Here is a 21,963-nt window from a genome sequence, read left to right as displayed (position 1 = left end):
ATTCTCCACCTATAGGTGCAAAATTATATTAGAATATTCTTGGCATGGAGCTATATACAATAGGGAGTCTGTAATCAGAATGAAAAAAAAATACTCTTAGTTATGGATTTGTTCTATTAACATAATGAGGGAGGGAGATATGAAAGTAATATAACGATGCGGACAATAAAACCAAGCTTCAGACATATATTTCTGTTAGACCAGGGGTAGACAAATAAATACCTCTCCTTGTGCTTGGAATACTACCTTATCAAATTCCGGTAAAGCATTTTGGGATGTGCACTTCCAACTTTATTTGGCCAAGTGCAGGCATCATAGGATATGTTCTTTCATAATAGCTGGAGAGATTTTTGTTTGCTATCCCTGTGATAAACTTTTTGTAGGCTGGATGTATTGTTCTGATAGATAGTATGTATGTGTTTACTGTATGTTTGACTTCCTTAACTCTTAGTTGATGTTTTATTACCAGAACAGTAGGATTTAGTGTGTCATTTATTTATTATTTGATTTATTAGCGTTTGTAAGTTTACTATAGTTTTTTTTTTTGTTTTTTATAAAAATCCCTCCTGCATTCGAGGTCGCAGAGAATCAGACAAGCCATGACTGCAGAATCTGCACAAAAAATAACGTTCATCTGTAAATAACTTGTTTCTTCAAAACTGTTCATCCCTTCTAATGTGTTCACATAGTTGCTCTTGCTAGTCTCATCTCTGTACTTTAAAACTGAGTAGACAAGTATCCATGAGTCTGACACTTCTTTCTGCACAGTTTTCTTTTTTCAATTTGCTGTACCTTTCACTCCATCATTAAAAAAACAAAATATTCCTGTCTATTATCTGTCTCCTCTTTCTTTCCAAGCATGACCATTTATCATTGCTCCACAGTGTTGGCTCAGTGTTATTACATTATTTTATTGAGACATAGTTGGATTGGCTGTATTGCTTTGATCTGAGCCAATAGAAAGTGTTCACTCACCTGGGGAGTCCCACATCTGTGGACTACAACATTTAAGGTATTTATGCAGTCCCCTTACTGGCAGGTCCCATTCAAGTTAAACAGCTAGCCAATTATTTCTTGGCTTCAAATTTTGGAGTGTGTCAAAATAACATGCAAAATATGTACAGTCAAACCACACACCTAACTGAATTCTAAGTAAGTAGTGAGTAACATGGCCCACCAACAATCCAGGATTTATGTATTTCCATGTTTTATTTCAATGGAGATACTGACAAAGGACTGTTGCTGGGTTGTAAGGACTGGTATGGGAACCACTGCATTACACTGAAGAAAATGTCTGATATATGCCCCCTCGAATCTAGACCATCAGTCAGTTTTTTATTACAGCCCCCACCATACTGTTTTTGTCTCAAGGATGAACCTAAATTTAAAGGGACACACAGGAGCTGTAGAGGGGAGGGACACAGGGGCTGCAGAGGGGGGAGAAAACAGGGGCTGTAGAGGGGACACACAGGGGCTGTAGAGGGTTGGGACACTGGGGCTGTAGAGGAGGGGAACACAGGGGCTGTAGAGGGGGGCACAGGGGCTGAAAGGGGGCTGGGAGAGGGCAAGGGCTGTAAAGAGGGGAACAGAGGCTATAGAAGTGGGGTAGGAATTTAAAGGGGGACAGGGGCTGACATCATCAGGAGAGGCTGGCTGAGATCCTGCTTTCTGTGTGATAGCTGCAGGCTACAGGGAGAGTGAGGTAATGTGAGTCTGGGTTTTTGCCCCCCCTGCTCTGGTGCCAATACTACTTGGGCCCAGTCATGCTGTTAAAGGGCAGCGGCGCCTGACCAGCAGGGCTGGCGCTTCCATAAGGCCGTGTGGGGGGAAGTGAGTGGAGGTCACTTTATCCCAGCTTAAATTGAGAGCGCTGTGCGGGAGGGAGGAGTCACAGCACAGGTGGCAGCTGAAGGAAGAAACGCAGGACTGAGCCTCAAACTCGCTCCCGTCAGCCTCAGCCAACAGGACCTCAGGTAAGCCCTCCTGCACAAAAAAAAGGGTAGGGTGGCTACAAATAGAAAAATTATAATATGTATATGTATGTCAGATTGTGTGTGTATGCATGTGCCAAAATGTGTGTATGTGCATTTGTGTGTCAAGGTGTGTATGTTAGTGTGTGTATTCAAACACCAACACTACACACAAAAGAACACCTGCATTTAAAATCTAATACTTCATATAAACACATCTAAATTTTGGCCATTCTTGCACTAGAGGGGCACCCAAAAAAAACATTCTTGCGCCAGGGCCCTCTCTACATTAGTTCCTCCACTGAGTGCACTTCATTGAAATTAAGCGGTCTGGGTCCATTAAGTGTTTCTTTAGTATATGCATGCTGGTTTTACATAGTCTTGTAATACATAGGTGAATGGTTTTATTTATGCCTGCATGCCCTGTTTAAATGTGCACAGGAGAAGGTCATACAAATGCATGCATGCTCAGTTTATATATGTATGGTAGGTCATTTTATGTATACTATATTTTTGTTGTATAAGTGAACCGAAAAAATGTAACCTAGAGGAAAGAGTCAACACGATTGACAGGGGAAGCGTGATTCATAGAAAGAGGTAGGCAGTGACACCGACAAAAAGATTGATGTTTAAAGAATGAAAAAGAATGACAGGGGAATTTGATATTGAGAGAAAGAGAGAACGTGACAAATAAAGGTGATATAGGCTGAGCATGACACGGTAGAGGGAGAAAGTGACAGATGAGGGTTTGACACTAAGAAATGGAAAGAGAGGTAGAATATTACACTGAATGAAAGGGATAGAGTGACACAGATTGTGTGACCTGGACAGAGTTCTGGCTGAAACTGAGATTGAGGAACTGGGACTAGGAGCAAAAGTGAATGAAAGTGTGAGACAGAAGGTTACAGAGAAACCATGTAGTTGTGAATGGCAGCAAGAATTACCAACATTCTGACTGTCTAGTCATTTTCATGGGGCGGACTGACCGCTCACAGCTCTCTCAGGCAATGGGAGATCAGGGGCCCCCTTCTCTGTGCAGGAATTTTTAAGGCTACTGCTACTCTTCTCCCCCTTCTTTGTATGGGCTACTAACACAGATATTATGTGCATGCTGCCCAGCACCCAGAAGGCAAATGTAATTACATGCTTTCTCTGTTTTTGCTGGTGACATTACAAGTAGCGTCCCCCACATGTGCGACTGTACAAGTCAATAAAATTGCCTCCAACACACATGCGTTTGTGGGCTACTTGTAGGGTTGCGTATGGGGGATGTTGCGTTTTTGTATGTCAATGTGCTGTTAGAATTAATAGTTTGTCTTGTTTTATCTATTGTACTGCGCTGCAGAATATGTTGGTGTTGTATAAGAGATTGTAATAATTGCGTTTGTGTAAGAAGACTGCATGCATATAGGGACATAATGTGGGCATGCAGGGATTGTGGCTGTAGTGGGTGTAGGTGTGATAGGGGTTGTAAAAGGTGCAAAAGGGCATAGGGATTGAAGTTGGTGAGGTGGGTAGAGGCTGGGGTGTGCTGGAAGGCTTGGAGAATGTGGTGGAGGTCATAGGGGCTTTAGTGGGTACAGGGAGGGATAGAGGCTGCAGTGGGTGTTGAGGTGGATGGGGTCTGTGCTAGGTGCATTGGGGTTAGGTTGGGTAGAGGGGGCATAGAAGCCTAAGTAAGTGAGGTGGGTACAGGTAGACATAGAGGCTGAGGTGGGTGTAAGGGGTATGGAGGCTGTAGACTGTCAGAAAGACATAGGGGCTGTGGTGGGTGCATAGGGGATGAGCTGGCTACATAGAAACTGTAGTGGGTGCATAGAGGCTGAAGTGGGTGCATGAAGGCATAGGGGCTGTGGTGAGTGCAGGGTGGGCATATGAGCTGTAGTGGGTACAGGATGGGCATAGGGGTTGTGGTGGGTGCAGTGTGAGCATAAAGGCTGTGGTGGTTGCCAAAAGGTGCATATCAGTTTAAGTGGATGAGGTGGGTGAAGGAGGATAGGGGCTGTGGTGGGAGCAGGGTGGGCCTAGGGGCTATAGTGGGTGCAGATTGGGCATAGGGGCTATGGTTGGTGCAGAGTGGGCATAGGGGCTGTGGTAGGTGCAGGGTGGGCCCCTTTGTGGTAGGTAAAGGGGGGTAGGGGCTATGTGGGTGTAGAGGCTGTGGTAGGTGCATGGTGGGCATAGGGACTGTGGTGGGTTTAGTGAGATAAGAACTGTGGTGGGTGCAGGTGGAATAGGGTCTGTGGTGGGTGCAGGGTAGCATAGAGCTCTAGTGGGTGAAGGGGATAGGGGCTGTGGTAGGGGAAGGGTGGGTGAAGGGGGACAGGGTCTGTGGTGGTTGTAGAGTATGCATTTGGGCTAGGGGGGTGCAGGGTGGGAATGAGGGCTAAAGAAAATAGTTACCTACCTGCTATCTCTGTTAGGCTGCTCCTTAGGTTCTTAGTGCTCAGGCCAGGAGCACTCAGCAGACTCTGCAGGAGGAAGTGATGGCACTTCCCATCCCCAGTGTCTGCCTCTTCCCCTCACAAGGGGCTCTGCAGAGGGAGAAGAGCAGGGTGTCTGGTTTCACGCAGAAGGGGGAGGCGAAAGGGGGAGACTTACACTGCAATAGGTTGCTGATATATGAGGAATTATGGCTTTCTGGCAGCCAGAAAGAGAATGGTTGTTTAGCCCCTATTAAGCTGCACTCTTTCTTTATTTCCCTCAGCAGCAAATAATTTTTTTATTAGAAAACAGTATAACAGCTGTAAGAACCATAGTCCCATAGCAAGAAGGTGAGCCAATCAGCAACTCTTCCATGGTATAATGGGTGGAGCCAAACCAACTACTTCCTCTTTCTTTGCTGCTCCCTCAGTTAAGTAAAACCCGGGTCCCCGGGTTTACCTATTTTATATATATTTGCTTGAAATATGTAATTTTGTTCACTATCTTTATCTATTTTGTGCTGTTGTAACCCTGCTGCTGCCTGTTACTAAGACAGCTGCAGGGTTTACTTCGTGTTATTTGGGATTTTTAGTATTACTTATAGTATTACTTATTTTCTACTTTAATTGTAGTGATGCTTAGCCTCTGTTACCAGTGATCACTATTTTTACCTTTAAACTGTTCTTCTGATGCAGTTCCCGTGCTCTCCCTCCTTCCCTCTCGATCAGAAGCTATGTTCGCACTTAAGGGCCATTTGCTGCTCAGGTTCCTGAGTTGTTCGTTAGTTTGACCCGTATAGCATGTACCGTTCGTTCGCGAATCCAACGGCTATTTGCAGCAAATTTCCCCTCTTTTATCTATAACTGTGTCGAACAGTCAGCCATACTTTTGATTCCTGTTCGGACGGCTCCTTGTTTTTTCCTAGTATTGTAAGTTATTTGAATTGCTATTTCTTCACTTTTCTTCGATACAATGTCCAAATCTATGTCAAAGGTTTTAGCATCTGCCATGGACGTAATGTCCACTTCCCTGTCTAAGACATTTACCCAGGCCATATTTCAGGCCCAAATATTGGCCGTGATACCGCCTGTCTCTAAGCCAATGGATTTGCGTCTTTCAGTTGCCAGCTATTGCTATTGCCGTAATGGCATTTCCTACCAGGCAAATTAAGCGCTGGATCCATCCTCTGATGGCCATTGTATCCAAAAGTTGATTCTGAGCTAAGGATTCCTCTACTGCTTAGAAAACTTTTGCCGCTGGGCCCAAAATATCCAGGATTTTGTCCTGACAATTCCAGAGGGAAAAATCTAAACCATTCCTGGGTTTCCAGACGTATTTTCCCTGGACCTGGACAATCTTTGGATTGACCTGAGGTGTTTTGCACATCTCATCTGGGACTGTTGGGCAAGGGCATTCAGCCCGCAGCTTATTGCGGGTAGCCTTCTCCAGGGGTTTGTGGACCCGGGCTGCAATGTAGCGTGCCACATGTTCTGAAGGTGACCACTCTGCACTGGCACTGGGAGGCGGGAGCCCTAGAGATGTGTAAGTGGTTGTGGTGGCAGTCTTAGCACTGGGAGGCAGGAGCCCTATAGATGTGTAAGTGGTTGTGGTAGCATTCCTGGCACTGGGAGCCCTACAGATGTGTAAGCTGTTGTGGTGGCAGTTCAAAAGTGACTTAGATTCCTCGAGGCTGCTTGGGCACCCAACACATAAGAAGCTTATCAATCTGCTTGGGGCTCATGAAATAATTGGTGCCTGGAATGGAATATGGATCCCGTATCGGCTCCTTTAACAGCTATCCTGGAATTCCTGACTTCCCTCTTTGAAGAGGGTAAGGCCTATTGTACAGTGAATCTTTACCGATCAGCAGTTTATGCTGGACATCAAGGGATAGATGCTGTAACTGTCAGACATTATGTTTTTGTATGCAGACTCCTTTGTGGCATTGGTTTTGCTCGTCCCCCCTTACCTTGCTACACGACCTTGTGAAACATTTCTATTGTCCTGAGGTTTCTCGATACTTGACCAGTCAATTCTTTGTTGTCTCTTCAACAACTTTCTGCCAAACTGGTCATGTTTTGTTTTGTTCAATCTCTTGTAAGAACATCTTTGGATGTTGGTGCTCTAGACTACACCACACGTTCATTTACACCAGATGGTGTAACATTTAATATACAAAAAACTTCAATATGTGTTGGCACTCTGCTACTGAGTGGTGCAGGTATTGGAGGTGTTTCCCATAACGACCTCAAAAAATGTACAAATTATCTCAATAAATTCAATACTGCACTCAAAAAAAGTAAGAATAAATTGATATATATGCCAAGAAAATTAATTTATTGTACAAAGACTATATATAAATTCATGAATGAGTAATGAGAAGTGATTTCCTAATAAATTCATCAATTTCAATAATTTCATCGTATATACATCCCAATATATATACACAATTATTTACAATCCATGTACATATAAAGAATGGAGTTCAACAGTTCAAAGTTGTTTTCAGGTGGATCCACCACTAAATGGTATTGTATGCGTGAAAATAACTGTGACAACAGAAAAAAGAGAAAAAAGAGAAAAAAGAAAAAATAGAAAAATAGAAAAAATAGAAAAAAATATTAAGAAAAAATTAAATAAATAAGAAAAAAAATAACTATGCACACAAAAATAATGCAAAATGAAAAAAAAAAGTTTTAAAAGTTTTACACCAATTGAAGTGTACACTGTCACTGTCCAGTTTCCAAGAAATGAAAAAATGTAGTGGATGATCCAGAAGATAATTGTGGCAAAGTCCCTTAATCCATCACTGGAGGAACAATTTCTGAACTCCTTCCCTTATGCACATGTCAAGTTGTGTCTGTATGCATCTTGTTGAAGACATAACGGTCAGGCGTCCTGCTTGATCCAAAGTCGTTGGGCTGCGCGCTCGGGACAAACCAGTCCCTTCAATGGCCCCTGTGTACGTAACGAAAAAGTCACGCTTATATACCATGTAGCGCGGCATGAGCCGACCACTTCCGTGTTGGCGTGATGGCGCATTGACGTCATCACGCCACACGTCTATTACTTCACAACAAGCTTTATTGTTACTACAACAGACAAAAGATTAAAAACAATCTCGATCAAAATACAGTCACCTAACTCTAGTGTATGCAAATAGGAATATCTAAGAGGGCTACTTGAGTAATATAACAGTTAAAGGCATAGAGCACTCAAAGGGCTAAGGGGAAGAAATCCATATAGTGCAAGAGAATAAAGTAAAAAATATGAAAATAATAATAACAAATATTGTTATGATTAAAGACTAATTGTTATGATTAAAGACTGTCATATTCATGACTAACACTAAAGAGCAAATTAAGCTGGATAGACTATGTATCTCCATCAATCAATTGTTTAGTTTTTTGACGTTTACTTATACCAACTCGATATTGGATGAAAAATGTGGCCCAAACAGTCTCCAATCACCGCCATATACGGCTTATACGGTTGCTCACCTGTAGGAGTGGAGGGAAACAGTGAAAACAAGGGACAAAAAAGGGGAGAAAAAATTATGAAAGAAAAAGAAAAAATGCCAAAAAAAATGAAAATATATATATATATTAAATCCGCATCGTGGCAAAATTGTCGGGTCTAGAGTGTTATTGTGAAAATATAACTCTTACCAATAATGTGGTGTCACCCAATGTCCCTGGATATTCGATGTGATGGACCCTGCGTCGGTACTGCCAGGTAGCGGACCTATACAGGTCAAGTTGTTGCCGTAAGAGAGACACGGACCAATGCTGGTCTACTGGGAGCACTGTAGGGAGCACAAGATACAAATCAATTTAACTTACACGGGAGTATAACCTAATACTGAGACCAGCAAAGGTAGTACCTATCATAAAAAGTGTTTTAAATCGTAATCCTCATTGAGTCCTGAGGGTGACCGTGTTTCTAAGACACTGATCCACTTTGTTTCCCTCTGGAGAAGAAGTCTCTGTCTATCACCCCCTCTCCTCAGGGGGGTATCCTATCAATGACCTGAAACATTTAATATATCTTGGAGCACTAAATCTTCCTCCAGACCGGTTGTGTACCCAGCTTTCCCCAGGAGACTTCAACTTTGGCTAGTAGCTTGCTTACGCGCACTGCTTCTGCCCGTAACCCCTCTCTATCTCAACTTTTCATTTAATTCCAAAAACCTAATTTACCAGTATCCACCCCTACTTTGGCTTGGTGGGTCAAATGAATTATGTCTCTTGCGGGCATTGACATCTCTGTTTTCTCAACCCATTCGGTTCATGGTGCTATGGCCTCTAAAGTTTCCTCGCTTGGGTGCCGTTTGGAAGATATTTTACAAGCAGCTGACTGGTCTTCTGAGACCTATTCAACACTTTTCGTGAAACATGATTTACCAGCTTTAAAGTAGCATAATAGGAGGAGCCTCCGTGTCTTCTATAAAATTCCCAGATTTTACTATTAACATGATGTAAAGTCATGATTTTACTAATGACACGGAGGCGAGTATTATTCCACCCATAGTGGTCTCTACTATGCCTCTAGGTACGTTTTCAGTGCATACTTCATGGTAAGTCATGTATAGATCGATTTGTCCTTTATTCTTAGTACATGTGTATTACTCCAATTGGTATATGTGGATATGGTTAAACTTTATACTGATTAGATAGTCTGAATTTATAAATAACTTAAATAAATAAATAATGGTTAGTCTGCTTAGATATGATTTGTGACTCACTCAGTGATCTTGGATATTACCATATTTATTTTCTCTTTTAGCTTGACTTTGTTTTCTGACTGGATTCTGAATACAGCAAATTATTTGGATTGGTCTCCTCATTATCCCCAGTTGTTGTTTAGTTTCATTTTTGGGTTATAATTTGGTTCCTATGTTATCGGGATCGCAAGAAAGAGGAAGTAGTTGGTTACCATGGAAGAATTGCTGATTGGCGGACCTTGTTGCTATGGGACTATGGTTCTTACAGCTGTTATACTGTTTTCTAATACATTTTGTCTTTGCTGCTGAGGGAAATAAAGAAATAGTGCAGCATAATACTCGCCTCCGTGTCATTAATAAAATCATGACTTTACGTAATAGTTTTTGGGAATTATATGTTATAATCATATTTCCTTTATATTCAGTATCACAGAGAGTTCAGGTTTAGGTTGCTTTCATAGCTTTTTAATGTATTGTAAATGTCTGTTTTTCTTAGCTTGACATTGTACTGTAAGAATGTATAGGGGGCAGCTCTTCAACCTCTTAAGGATGGCGGGCGTTCTATGCCGTCCTTTTTGGGGCGGTCCTAAACGCTGGCAGGCGGCATAGGATGTCCCCACCGTCCTTACTGCTTACAGGGTCCCTGTTGTTTCCACACCGGCGGTCACGATCCTGGGGTCTGCCTCAGGGCCAGATTAACAGCCCAGTGTGCCTGGTGCTGACAATTATGTTGGGCCTAATTACAGAATCTTAGCGACCAAAAACACAAACACTCCCAAGCGTCATGTATCTGAAGGAGATTGTGCTTAAGGGAAAGAAAACAGCAGCTATAAGAAAACACATACCCTATGCTAATCTCTCTAATTTATGTTTTAATCTTTCAAGTAAATCCATAATCCCTAACACAGTGTCCAGTCAAGCAGGAAGTCAATGCCACTGACACAAATCACGTAACCTGTCAAAAGGGGCGAACATGCCCAAAAAGAGTGCATGGCTGCCCAAAGAATTGAAAGGCCAGCCTGGCATGAATGCATGTTAGGCTGCCTGCCAATCATGCAAGCTGGTCAACTAAGGGCATACTATGCAGACAGCACCCTGAGCTTGGCATAAATGCATCTAATTATGCGCTCGCTCAACGCTTTCTAAGGACTGTCCCCTAGCATTCGCTGGTCCACTTGTCTCCTTACCTTCTTACTAGCAGGCAGAAGCTCCTGGTATATAGTCTGGGACAGAGAAAAGCTGTATGTAATGAGTGTATAAGAAAGTGAACATGCCACAGTGTTAGAGAGACCAAAGTCAGCATTACCGTAATTCATTTCATTGTCAGCCAGTCCACACAATTTTTGTTCCCATACATCCCTCTTAAGTTTCCATACTTAAGCAAGAGTATGTGAAAAGTAGTTAGGGTTGCCACCTTTCTTGGAAAAACATACCGGCCTTACTAATTTGCATAATTAATTATGTATGGTGACACATGATGTAAATCACAAGGAGTGATATAAGAGAAAATGCTGTAAAATCACTACAAAAACTACTTGGTTTGATTCTGCTGTATAGATGGATTGCTCCCAGTGTCTCAAGTCTCCCACTGTCTCAGTGTCCCCATGTCTACCAGTGTTTCAGTGTCCCCATGTCTCCCAGTGCCCCCATGTGTCGATTACCCCAGGTCTCAGTGCCCCTATGTATTAGTGTATCAGTGCCCATTGTCTCCCAGCGTCCCCTAGGGTCCTCTAGTGTCATGTCCCCAAGTCTCCCAGTGACCCTATGTATCACAGTGTCCCTATGTATCACAGTGTCTCAATGACCCATGTCTCCCTGTGTCCCCCAGTATTCCCATGTGTCTATGTCACTAGGACACTAGGAACATGGGGAGACCTGGGGACACAAATACACCAGGGACACTGGGAGAGTAGGGGACACTGGCTGGGACACATGGGGACACTGGGAAAAAAGGGGACACTTGAAGACATGGGGACACAGACTCCAGGGACACAGACACTAGAGACACTGGCTGGGGGACATGGGGACATTGAGACATGGGGGCACTGGGAGTCATGGGGACACTGAGACACCAGGGCCACATACACTAGGGACACTGGCAGAAGACATGGGGACACTGAGACACCAGGGCCACAGACACTAAGGACACTGGCGGGAGACATGGGGACATTGGGGCACTGGGAGACAGGGGCACTGGGAGACATGGGGACACTGAGACACCAGGGACACTGGCTCTGTGTCCTCAAGTGTCTGTGTCATAATGTTTCCAAATGTCCCTTAGTGTCGCAGGGTCCCCATGTCTCCCAGTGTCCCCAAATGTTTGTCATAATGTCTCCCAATGTCCCTTAGTGTCTCCTTGCAGTCTTTCCCCCCATCCCTCACTTCCCTGAGCTGAGAAAAATACCAGCATTTGGATTGCCAGTATGACTGCAATATTGGCACCGGCCAAGAAGCCTCAAATACTAGCTGTGCCAATAAAATAAAAGTCAGGTGGAAACCCCAAGAGTAGTGTGTGTAACAAACAAATTTTCTTTTTTTTTTTTAAATCAATGGGCCTATTCCATGGGCCTGGAGCTGCAGCTCCATCTGCCCCTATGTTAATCCGGCCCTGGTCACAAACACTGGCCAAAATTAGCATTCAATTTAGTATTTTGCATTTTTCACACAAAACAAATATGAATGCTAACTTTGGCCAGTGTTTGTGACTAAGTGGCTACTAATAAAGACTGGACATACCCCATTTGTAGTACCATGGGTTGTCTACTTTTGCAAATGGTATGCCATCATGGGGGTAATTTTCATTTCTGGGCTACCATACGCTGTCAAAGGCAACATAACCCAGTCTGGCAAATTTCAATGTGTATAAACTGAAAAATATAATGTGCTATATTTGACCTTGTAACTTTCCAAAACACCATAAAACCTGTACTGTTTTACTTGTGAGACATCACTGAATACAAATATGTGTGCTTTATTGCAGCAACGGCTAACAGTATTGTGACATTCACAGTTAAAATGCCATGCAGAACTTTAATATACAAATATTTGATGTGACATAAGTGTGGGTGCACATAATATGAAAGATGTGAATTACACCTGAACAGACGTGCTCAAATTCAAGGTTTTGTTTACTTTTTTTTTTATCACAACTTGTACAACTCCCTCAGTCCTTAAGGGGTTAATGCATTGTACAAACAGGCATGGGCGTCTGCAGGAATTTTTCCAGGAGGGGGCATTATTGTAATGACATCTATGCTTGGACCCTTTTTGACAGTGTCATGAAGGGGAGGAGCATAGTGATTATCACATAAAGCCAGGGTGAATAGCGTTTTCACAACTATGGTGTCAGGAATACATGTTTGTATTCCTGACACTATAGTGTTCCTTTAAGCAAATTAAAGGAACATTCTGGTCACCATAACAACTTCATCTAAATGAAAATGCTATGATGCCAGGAATCCCCTGGGTGCTCTTTCCTTTAAGGGGTTAAACCGCTCTAAAATGGTCTAACCCAAAAGGCTTCCTCCAGCTCCAGGTCCCTCAGTGGTATTCGGCATCTGAAACGGAGTGTCAGGAAGTGCAGATTGACGTCAGGCATGGGTTTGATTGGCTAGAGTTGACAGTTGACGCTCTAAGCCAATCGCTAGTTCCCGGTTCATAATTGTTTTTAACTTTTTTATGAATGGGGAGCTACTGATTGGCTTAGAGTGCCAGCTGACCGCTCTAGCCAATCAGCAACACCCCTACCCAGCGGCACTCTGTGCTTCCTGACACTCAGTAAATAAAAGTGAACACATTAACACTGATATTTTTTTTTACCGGGCGAGATGAGAAGGTCCAGAGTTTCCCTGCCAGGTCCAGGTACCAAAGCCTTATGATGTGGTGTCCAGAATAAAGTGGAGGGTTCACTTAATTTGTCCTTCCTGCTCCAATCTCCTTTTCTTCTCCTTCATTTGACAGTCTTCTTTTTCTTCTGACACTGTCTTCTATATTTGGCTCCTTCTGCTCCTTTACCTTTCTGCTTCTTTCTGCTTATTTTGCGCCTTTCTGCTCCTTTCTCATTCTGATTCCTTTCTGCTCCTTGCAGACCCTTTGTGCTTCTTCTCCTACTTTAGCTTTGTGCTCCTTGCTGTCCCTTTCTGCTCCTTCTTCAACTTTACCTTTGTGCGCCTTCTGATTCTTTCTGCTCCTTTACCTTTGTGCTCCTTCTGTCCCTTTCTGCTCCTTGCAGACCCTTCCTGCCCCTTGCATACCCTTCCTGCTCCTTGCTGCCCCTGCTCCTTGCAGACCTTTCCTGCTCCTTGCTGACTCTTCATTTAGCCCCCCCTCCCCCCATGCCGGACTTGCCTAATCTATAGGCTGCCCCCCCATGCCTCACTTGCCTAATCTATAGGCTGCCCCCCCATGCCTCACGTGCCTAATCTTTAGGCTGCCCCCCATGCCTCACTTGCCTAATCTTTAGCCTGCCCCCCATGCCTCACTCCCCTAATCTATAGGCTGCCCCCCATGCCTCACTCCCCTAATCTATAGGCTGCCCCCCATGCCTTACTCCCCTAATATATAGGCTGCCCCCCATGCCTTACTTCCCTAATATATAGGCTGCCCCCCCATGCCTTACTCCCCTAATATATAGGCTTCCCCCCCATGCCTTACTCCCCTAAAATATAGGCTGACCCCCCCATGCCTTACTTCCCTAATATATAGGCTGCCCCCATGCCTTACTCCCCTAATATATAGGCTGCCCCCCATGCCTTACTCCCCTAATATATAGGCTGCCCCCCATGCCTTACTACCCTAATATATAGGCTGCCCCCCCATGCCTTACCCCTCTAAAATATAGGCTGCCCCCCATGCCTTACTCCCCTAATATATAGGCTGCCCCCATGCCTTACTCCCCTAATATATAGGCTGCCCCCCATGCCTCACTCCCCTAATATATAGGCTGCCCCCCATGCCTTACTCCCCTAATATATAGGCTGCCCCCCCATGCCTTACTCCCCTAATATATAGGCTGCCCCCCAATGCCTTACTCCCCTAATATATAGGCTGCCCCCCATGCCTTACTCCCCTAATATATAGGCTGCCCCCCATCCCTCACTCCCCTAATATATAGGCTCCCCCCATCCCTCACTCCCCTAATATATAGGCTGCCCCCCATCCTTTACTGCCCTAATATATAGGCTGCCCTCCCCATCCCTCACTCCCCTAATATATAGGCTGCTCCCCATCCCTCACCCCCCCTAATATATAGGCTGCCCCCCCATCCTTCACTCCCCTAATATATAGGCTGCCCCCCCCATCCCTCACTCCCCTAATATATAGGCTGCCCCCCCATCCCTCACTCCCCTAATATATAGGCTGCCCCCCCATCCCTCACTCCCCTAATATATAGGCTGCCCCCCCATCCCTCACTCCCCTCATATATAGGCTGCCCCCCCATCCCTCGCTCCCCTAATCTATAGGCTGCCCCCATGCCTTACTCCCCTAATATAAAGGCTGCCCCCCATCCCTCACTCCCCTAATATATAGGCTGCCCCCCATCCCTCACTCCCCTAATATATAGGCTGCCCCCCATCCCTCACTCCCCTAATATATAGGCTGCCCCCCCCCATCCCTCACTCCCCTAATATATAGGCTGCCCCCCCACCCCTCACTCCCCTAATATATAGGCTGCCCCCCCATGCCTCACTTCCCTAATCTATAGACTATTTTACCCCCCCCCCCATCCCTCACTTACCTGATCTGTAATCTGTCCCCTCCCCCCCCCCCCCCCCCCCCCTGCGGACGCCCATGCAAACAGGGTTTTCTTAACTGTTTTATGGCAAATATTTGCATTATTGATACTTTTTAAATCTGCATGACTATATAAGTATCCCCTTAACTGATTAAGGATATACAGCCTTATTTAGGGCCTCATAAACATTAAGTCTTATCTAAAAGCTATTAAGAATTGAGACTAAAATACATATTACTAATAAAAACACTTTTTTGCAGTATTTTTGAGTAAGGTATTAATTTTTATTTTTTATTATTTTGTTGGTCAGTTGGAAATATATATCTCTACACATATACTAAAATTGGAAACTTGTTTTGTTGCCTATACTTGTTTTGTTGCCTACTGTAATGCCGAACTTACCTTTCTTCTATTGTTTCCTCTTCTCTTTCTCTCTCAGAATCTGTTCTTATTTTCTTTATTTCTTAATTTGGTTTTGTTAAAACATAGGAATAAGTAGGGACTACTTTGTCTTATGTATTTTTCTACGCCTGACTTTCATTTCCCCAAGGAGGAGTTTTAGTCTGCTCCATTTCCCGTGTCAGAGAAAGTACCTAACCTTCTGACGCAGGAAATCCTCCTTGGGTCAAAGAAAGTCAAGCGTAGGAAAATTACATAAGACAAAGTGGTCCCTACATTATCTTATGTTTTAAAGAAAAGGCGAACAGATTCTGAGAGAGGAAGAGAAAAGGAAACAATAGGAGAAAGGAAAGTTCGACGTGACAGTGTGAAAATAGCCAAACTGGAAAATGTCTCCAAGTCAAATATACGCCCAGTTCAACTACATTGGCTTTAAATTTGAAACCCTGTGAATGAAGGTGTAGTTCTTTGAATGCTAGCAATACCTTCCTAATACTAGCTGCTTGTTACAGACACAAAATTCACGAAATTGGAGTCAAGTAAAAAGTAGATGACTCTGTGCATCTTCAGACTCCTTTAAAGGCACTCTGTCATCACAACACATGTGGATGGAAGCATACACGTCAGAAGGAAACACATGTTGACAGACTAGTGTTAGTTATGCAAAATTTGTTGGAATGTTCTCTTCCTCTTTAGCCACTCTGTTGATTATGTTCTGATACAACCCCTCGTTTGCATTACCCTTCATGTCTATCTCTCATCATATTTTGTCATTGATTTTCCTTTTTATTTCTACTGTTGGTTCCAGTTTGTTTTTGGTGTTATAAGCAGGGGAGGGCTGGCAGCCTTAGGCCTGGGGGGCAAATCCAGTCAAATGGCCAATTGCACCAAGAGGAGAGTAAAAACACCTTTCCCATTTGATTGAAAGTGGGTGGGTGGGTGGGTGGGCAGTCACCTAAACAGACAATCAATGACAGGCACACACACCTGCTGATTTGGCACACACTAAAAACACACACTCACTGACAGGCACACGCACACACTCACTGACAGGCACACAGACACACACAGAAAGACACACAGGCATACTGGCTGACACAGACAAATTGGCACACACACACAGAGACATATTTGCACACAGACATACTGACACACACACAGAGATACATACTGGTACTCACACAGACACACAGAAAGACACACTGTTCCAGGCATACTGACTCAGACAGACAGACATACTGACACACACACACACAGGCATACTGGCTGACACACACACACAGACAAACTGGGGACAGGGGCTGAGGAGGGGGTACAGGGGCTGACTAAGGGGACAGGGCTGAGGAAGGGTGACAGGGGCTGAGGAGGAGGGGCAGGGGCTGACTAAGGGGACAGGGCTGAGAATGGGTGACAGGGGCTGAGGAGGGGGGACAGGGGCTGACTAAGGGGACATGGGCTGACTAAGGGGACAGGGACTGAGGAGGGAAATAAAAAAAACACTAAAGTGTATTTCCCCCCTCCCTGAGTCTTACCTTAGGCCAGGGAGGGGTGGACAGCAGCCAACAGGAGCAGCAACCAGCAGTAGCCAGTGAAGTCGTCCTCTCCTGATGATGTCAGGAGGAGGGGCCGTGACTTCCTCTGCTCTTCTCCCAGACTCCCCGGCGGTCCTGGGAGAAGAGCAGTGGAAGTCATGCCCCCTCCTCCTGACATCATCAGGAGAGGCCGGCGACTCCACTGACTGCAGACTGCAGGAAGAGTGAGGTAAGTTGAAAAATCTGACTCCTCAGCCAGAAGCAGGGGATTCAGATGTTTCCTTTTTTTGCTGGGTGTGGGCGGCCCTGGGTTTAGGGCGGCCTGGGGGGCAATTGCCTCCCTGCCCCCCTTCCCAGCCCGCCCCTGTTTATAAATCATAACGAATACCTGTGATTAATAAAGACTTGCAACCAACTGGACATTGGGCTTTAAGTCATGCCTAGCTTTCTATGTATTGTATGCTGACAAACATATCAAATTATATGTTTTAGATGATCCTTTCCAGTAACTGCTTGGTACAGATGATTCAATGAATTACTCATGTTGTGTTAGTAGCAGCTGACAGCTGAGTGTTATTAGAATTATCTAGCTAGTAAACAGTGGAAGATTTTCAACTAGGATATTTAAGCTGCATTGATCATCTTCATTGTAGACTAGAGAATATCAGACCTCAGACTTGGAAGTTTTTAATAAGGCTTGGAATACATTTAGTAATATCAATAAATTGTCAAAATTGTCCACATATACAATTATCAGTATTTCAATTATGCATAAATATTTGGGATAGAGTTCAGGTAACTTACATTTTTGCTTTTGTTCTATGTATTTGTAGTGGGAGTCTGAGTGCAGAGCTTAATTTTGTGTGTTTGTATTTGCTTGTGTATTACATAGCCATGTTACACTGCTGCCGCCCACCCCATGTGCTTCCTATTAAGGGTTAATAAGTGTTAACAGATTCTTTCTGACTCTGTGGTTTTGCCTTTTATATGAGTGCAGCAAGGTGAATTGATAGTGCTAATTTATATATATTTTTATATTCTGTCCCCTTTCTTATAGCCACAAGGGTTTTCTTTGCATTTGGTGCAAATAAATAATTTTTTAGATAGTGCTAGGCTCGGCTGTACTTTGTTTTGATGTGATAGGTGAGCTTAAAGGGAAACTCCAGTGCCAGGAAAACGATCCGTTTTCCTGGCACTGGAGGGTCCCTCTCCCTCCCACCCCCCAATCCCCGGTTACTGAAGGGGTGAAAACCCCTTCAGTCACTTACCTGAGGCAGCGGCGATGTCCCTCGCCGCTGTCTTATCCTCCGCGATGCTCCTCTTGTCCATTGCGTCGAGACTGATCCCGCCAAACCGGCTGAGGAGACCCATTGCCGCGCATGCGCATTATGTCTCCCCATAGGAAAGCATTGAAAAATCATTTCAATGCTTTCCTATGGTGTTTTGAGCGACGCTGGAGGTCCTCACACAGCGTGAGGACGTCCAGCGACGCTCTAGCACAGGTTTCCTGTGCTATGGACCAGGAAGTGACCTCTAGTGGCTGTCTAGTAGACAGCCACTAGAGACAGTCTAGTAGACAGCCACTAGAGGTGGAGTTAACCCTGCAAGGTAATTATTGCAGTTTATGAAAAACTGCAATAATTACACTTGCAGGCTTAAGAGTAGTGGGAGTTGGCACCCAGACCACTCCAATGAGCAGAAGTGGTCTGGGTGACTGGAGTGTCCCTTTAAACTTCAATGGCTAATGGATTGATACTGAAAACCCCATTATTTAAATAGATATAGGGATTTGCGATAGTACGCAGGTAACATTTTTGTTTTTGTTTTATGTATTTGGGCTGATGAATACTATATCCATTGCTACCACTTAACAATAGTGGACGTTTGAGAGCAAGGCTAAGTTTTGTATGTTTTCATCTCTGTATGTTTCTATGTATGCCTGCCAGTGTGTATGTATGCCTGCCAGTGTGTATGTATGCATGCGTGTGTCTCTGTGTTGGTGTGTCTCGTATGTTTATGTATGTGTATTATGATTTGTGTACATGTTGGTATGTTTCTGTACATGTATGTGTGTATATTAGTGTATCTGTATGCATGTATTAGTGTGTCTATGTCTGCGATTGTCTCTGAATATGTGTGCTTGTGTGTGCGTGTGTGTTTCTGCTAGCATATACGTGACTACTAGCATCTACGAGGTGAGCTACAGATGTCTCACAATTGCCTAAGGGTCTTAAAATGACTGATATGCCTGATTAAGCAGGACTTACTGAAGCTGGCTACCTTCTCTTTACCCACTGTGCTGCAGCACCCTACATTGCCACGGTTTGGTTTGCACAGCCAGAGGCTTCAGAGCAGGGCCGGACTGGGAAAAAAATTCGGCCCGGGCATTTTTCAATCACAGTGGCCCCCCGAGAAAGGGCCAGAGAGGGTATGTTTTGTCATCACTAATGACAAGCACACCCCCTCTCAAAGTGAGCATATTAGTGCAATGCGCAGAACCCCGCTAAGGAGCTCTAGCATTAGAAAAAGGCCCTGTATTTGTTCTGCACAGTGCAAGCAAATTTAATAACAAGCTTGCGCTGTGTTTGCTTTTAACTTGTCTCTGGTGTCTCCATAAGTGGGATACCAGAGGATAAAAGGGCCAGAAAAGTGGATGGTGCATGTGTTTGGAGCCTGCTTGTGGGATTGCGTGTGTGTTGAGTAAGTTGATTGTGGTGTGGTATTGTGTAAATAGGTCAATTTAATTCGTGGGTAATATGTGGGGCTAGGGGCTGTAGCGAGTGTTTATAGAGGGCATAGTGTGTATAGGGGATGTAGCGAGTGTGTGCATACGGGCTGTAGTGTGTGTAGGGGTTGTAAAGAGTGTGTGTTTAGAGAATGTAGTATGTGTTTGCTTACAAGGAATGTAGTGTGTGCATAGGGGATCCAGAGTTTGTATGTCAGGAATGTAGTGTGTGTAGGTGGTGCAGTGTGTGTAGGGGATCTTGTGTGTATAGGAGATTGTGTGTGTGTTTGTATAGAGGATTCAGAGTGTAAATAGGGTAAGGGATCTAGCATGCATCTGGAGCGTAATGTGTGTAGTGGTGCTGTAGTATATAATATTGTAAAGCGCTACAGAATCTGTTGGTGCTATATAAATGGCAATAATAACAATATTAGGCATGCTGCACCCTTCACACATACGCACAGCACACCCAACACACTGCACCCTTCACACATACTATACGTCCATATACATATAAATATATATTTAGACGTATTGTATGTGTGAAGGGCGCAGTGTGTTGGGTGTGCTGTGTGTGAGGATTGTAGTGTGTGTGTAAGAGGGGTGCTGTGTGTGTGTGAGGGTGTTCTTATCTACTGTCACATTCTATGTTTCTATTTTTTTTTGTCTGTTAACTTACTGAGTGTTATTTTATATATTATACATACGTGTGTGTGTTGTATATGTGTGAGAGTGTGCTGTGTGTGAGTGTGTTGTGTGACTGAAGGTGATGTGTGTGTCTGAGGGTGCTGTGTGAGTGAAGGTGCTGTGTGTGTCTGAGGGTGCTGTGTGTGTGTGTGTGCGTGTGCGTCTGAGGGTGCTGTGTGTGTGTGTCTGAGGGTGTTGTGTGTGTGTGTGTGTGTGTCTGACGGTGCTGTGTGTGTGTGTGTGTGTGTGTCTGAGGGTGCTGTGTGTGTGTCTGAGGGTGCTGTGTGTATCTGAGGGTGCTGTGTGTGTCTGAGGGTGCTGTGTGTGTCTGAGGGTGCTGTGTGTGTCTGAGGGTGCTGTGTGTGTGTCTGAGGGTGCTGTGTGTGTGTCTGAGGGTGCTGTGTGTGTGTCTGATGGTGCGTCTGAGGGTGCTGTGTGTGTGTCTGAGGGTGCGTCTGAGGGTGCTGTGTGTATCTGAGGGTGCTGTGTGTGTCTGAGGGTGCTGTGTGTGTGTCTGAGGGTGCGTCTGAGGGTGCTGTGTGTGTGTCTGAGGGTGCGTCTGAGGGTGCTGTGTGTATCTGAGGGTGCTGTGTGTGTCTGAGGGTGCTGTGTGTGTGTCTAAGGGTGCGTCTGAGGGTGCTGTGTGTGTGTCTGAGGGTGTGTCTGAGGGTGCTGTGTGTGTGTCTGAGGGTGCTGTGTGTGTGTCTGAGGGTGCGTCTGAGGGTGCTGTGTGTATCTGAGGGTGCTGTGTGTGTGTCTGAGGGTGCGTCTGAGGGTGCTGTGTGTGCTGTCTGTGTCTGATGGTGATGTTAGTATGAGTGTGCTGTGTGTGAGTGCTCTTAGTGTGTGTGTATATAGCACAATTATTGAATAAATATGTGTTTTTATTTTTTTATTATTGTTTATAAAAGCTAAAATGATGTATCCCACCCCCTCCCTTCTTACCTTTAGCCTGGGAGGGGGCCCACCGGCCCATGGAGACACACAGCAGGGCCGGCGATCCGATAGCGCTGGCCCTGCAGGGGCCGGCAGGGGAGATCCTGTGATCTCCCCTGCCGGCCTCGGCCCCACGGCCATCGCGGGCCATCGCGGCCCACCGGGCATTTGCCCGGTGTGCCCGATGGCCAGTCCGGGCCTGCTTCAGAGGGTCAAAGGATCCCAATCGCTTGCAGTTGCTGGACAAATTGGCAATGGATGGGAGAGACTGACTTTCTTCAGGCATTGGGCACTTTGAGTCTTCCGACCCCTGCACAGCAGGCCTTTATTAACTCTCAACATCCGCAGTCCACGGTTGTCCTTCGAAAGGGAGTCGGATAGACTTTTGGGACTCTTGCTCTGCACACAGTTTGTTTTTCGTGTTGAGGTTTTTCTTTTTCATTGTTTTGTCTTTATTTGGTGCTATCTCTATGCTAGCTCAACCAATGACTTATTTACACCATGAGAAATATGATAGAATGTCTGATTTGTAGTCAGTGTCTTGCTCTATTAGCTTATATATAAGAGTTCTGTAAAGCCTATTTACGCTCATGCTAAAATTTGTTTTAGTACCAGTTCAACTAACAGTTTATTAATAATTAAGAATGAGATGACTCTATCAACCAGAAGTAAATGTGTATCACCCTTCCTTATTATGTTGACATATCCTGGTACTACTTGTAACGGAGCTCCAGTACTCCGACCAAGTACCTCCGCCAAGTCTGCTTCCTCGTAGCTATCAGGGACCCTGGTGCACTTCAAACCCAGTCACCAAGGCTTGACTGAGATCACTG

The 21,963-nt window shown here is 44.7% G+C and overlaps 1 protein-coding gene across 1 annotated transcript in view; it reads left to right on the top strand.

The window, feature by feature from the left end:
• The window catches only part of SYNPO2 (synaptopodin 2), a 270,960-nt gene that overhangs the window by 235,537 nt on the left and 13,460 nt on the right, over positions 1-21,963 (top strand). Inside the window, exon 5 of the mRNA XM_063458255.1 lies at positions 9,756-9,762. Within this exon, the coding sequence (XP_063314325.1) occupies positions 9,756-9,762 (7 nt within the window). The remainder of the gene's footprint in view (positions 1-9,755; positions 9,763-21,963) is intronic.

The sequence above is a fragment of the Pelobates fuscus genome, chromosome 6 (genome assembly GCF_036172605.1).
Source record: "Pelobates fuscus isolate aPelFus1 chromosome 6, aPelFus1.pri, whole genome shotgun sequence".
Classification (NCBI taxonomy): Eukaryota; Metazoa; Chordata; class Amphibia; order Anura; family Pelobatidae; genus Pelobates; species Pelobates fuscus.
This window is presented reverse-complemented; position numbering and strand designations above follow the sequence as displayed.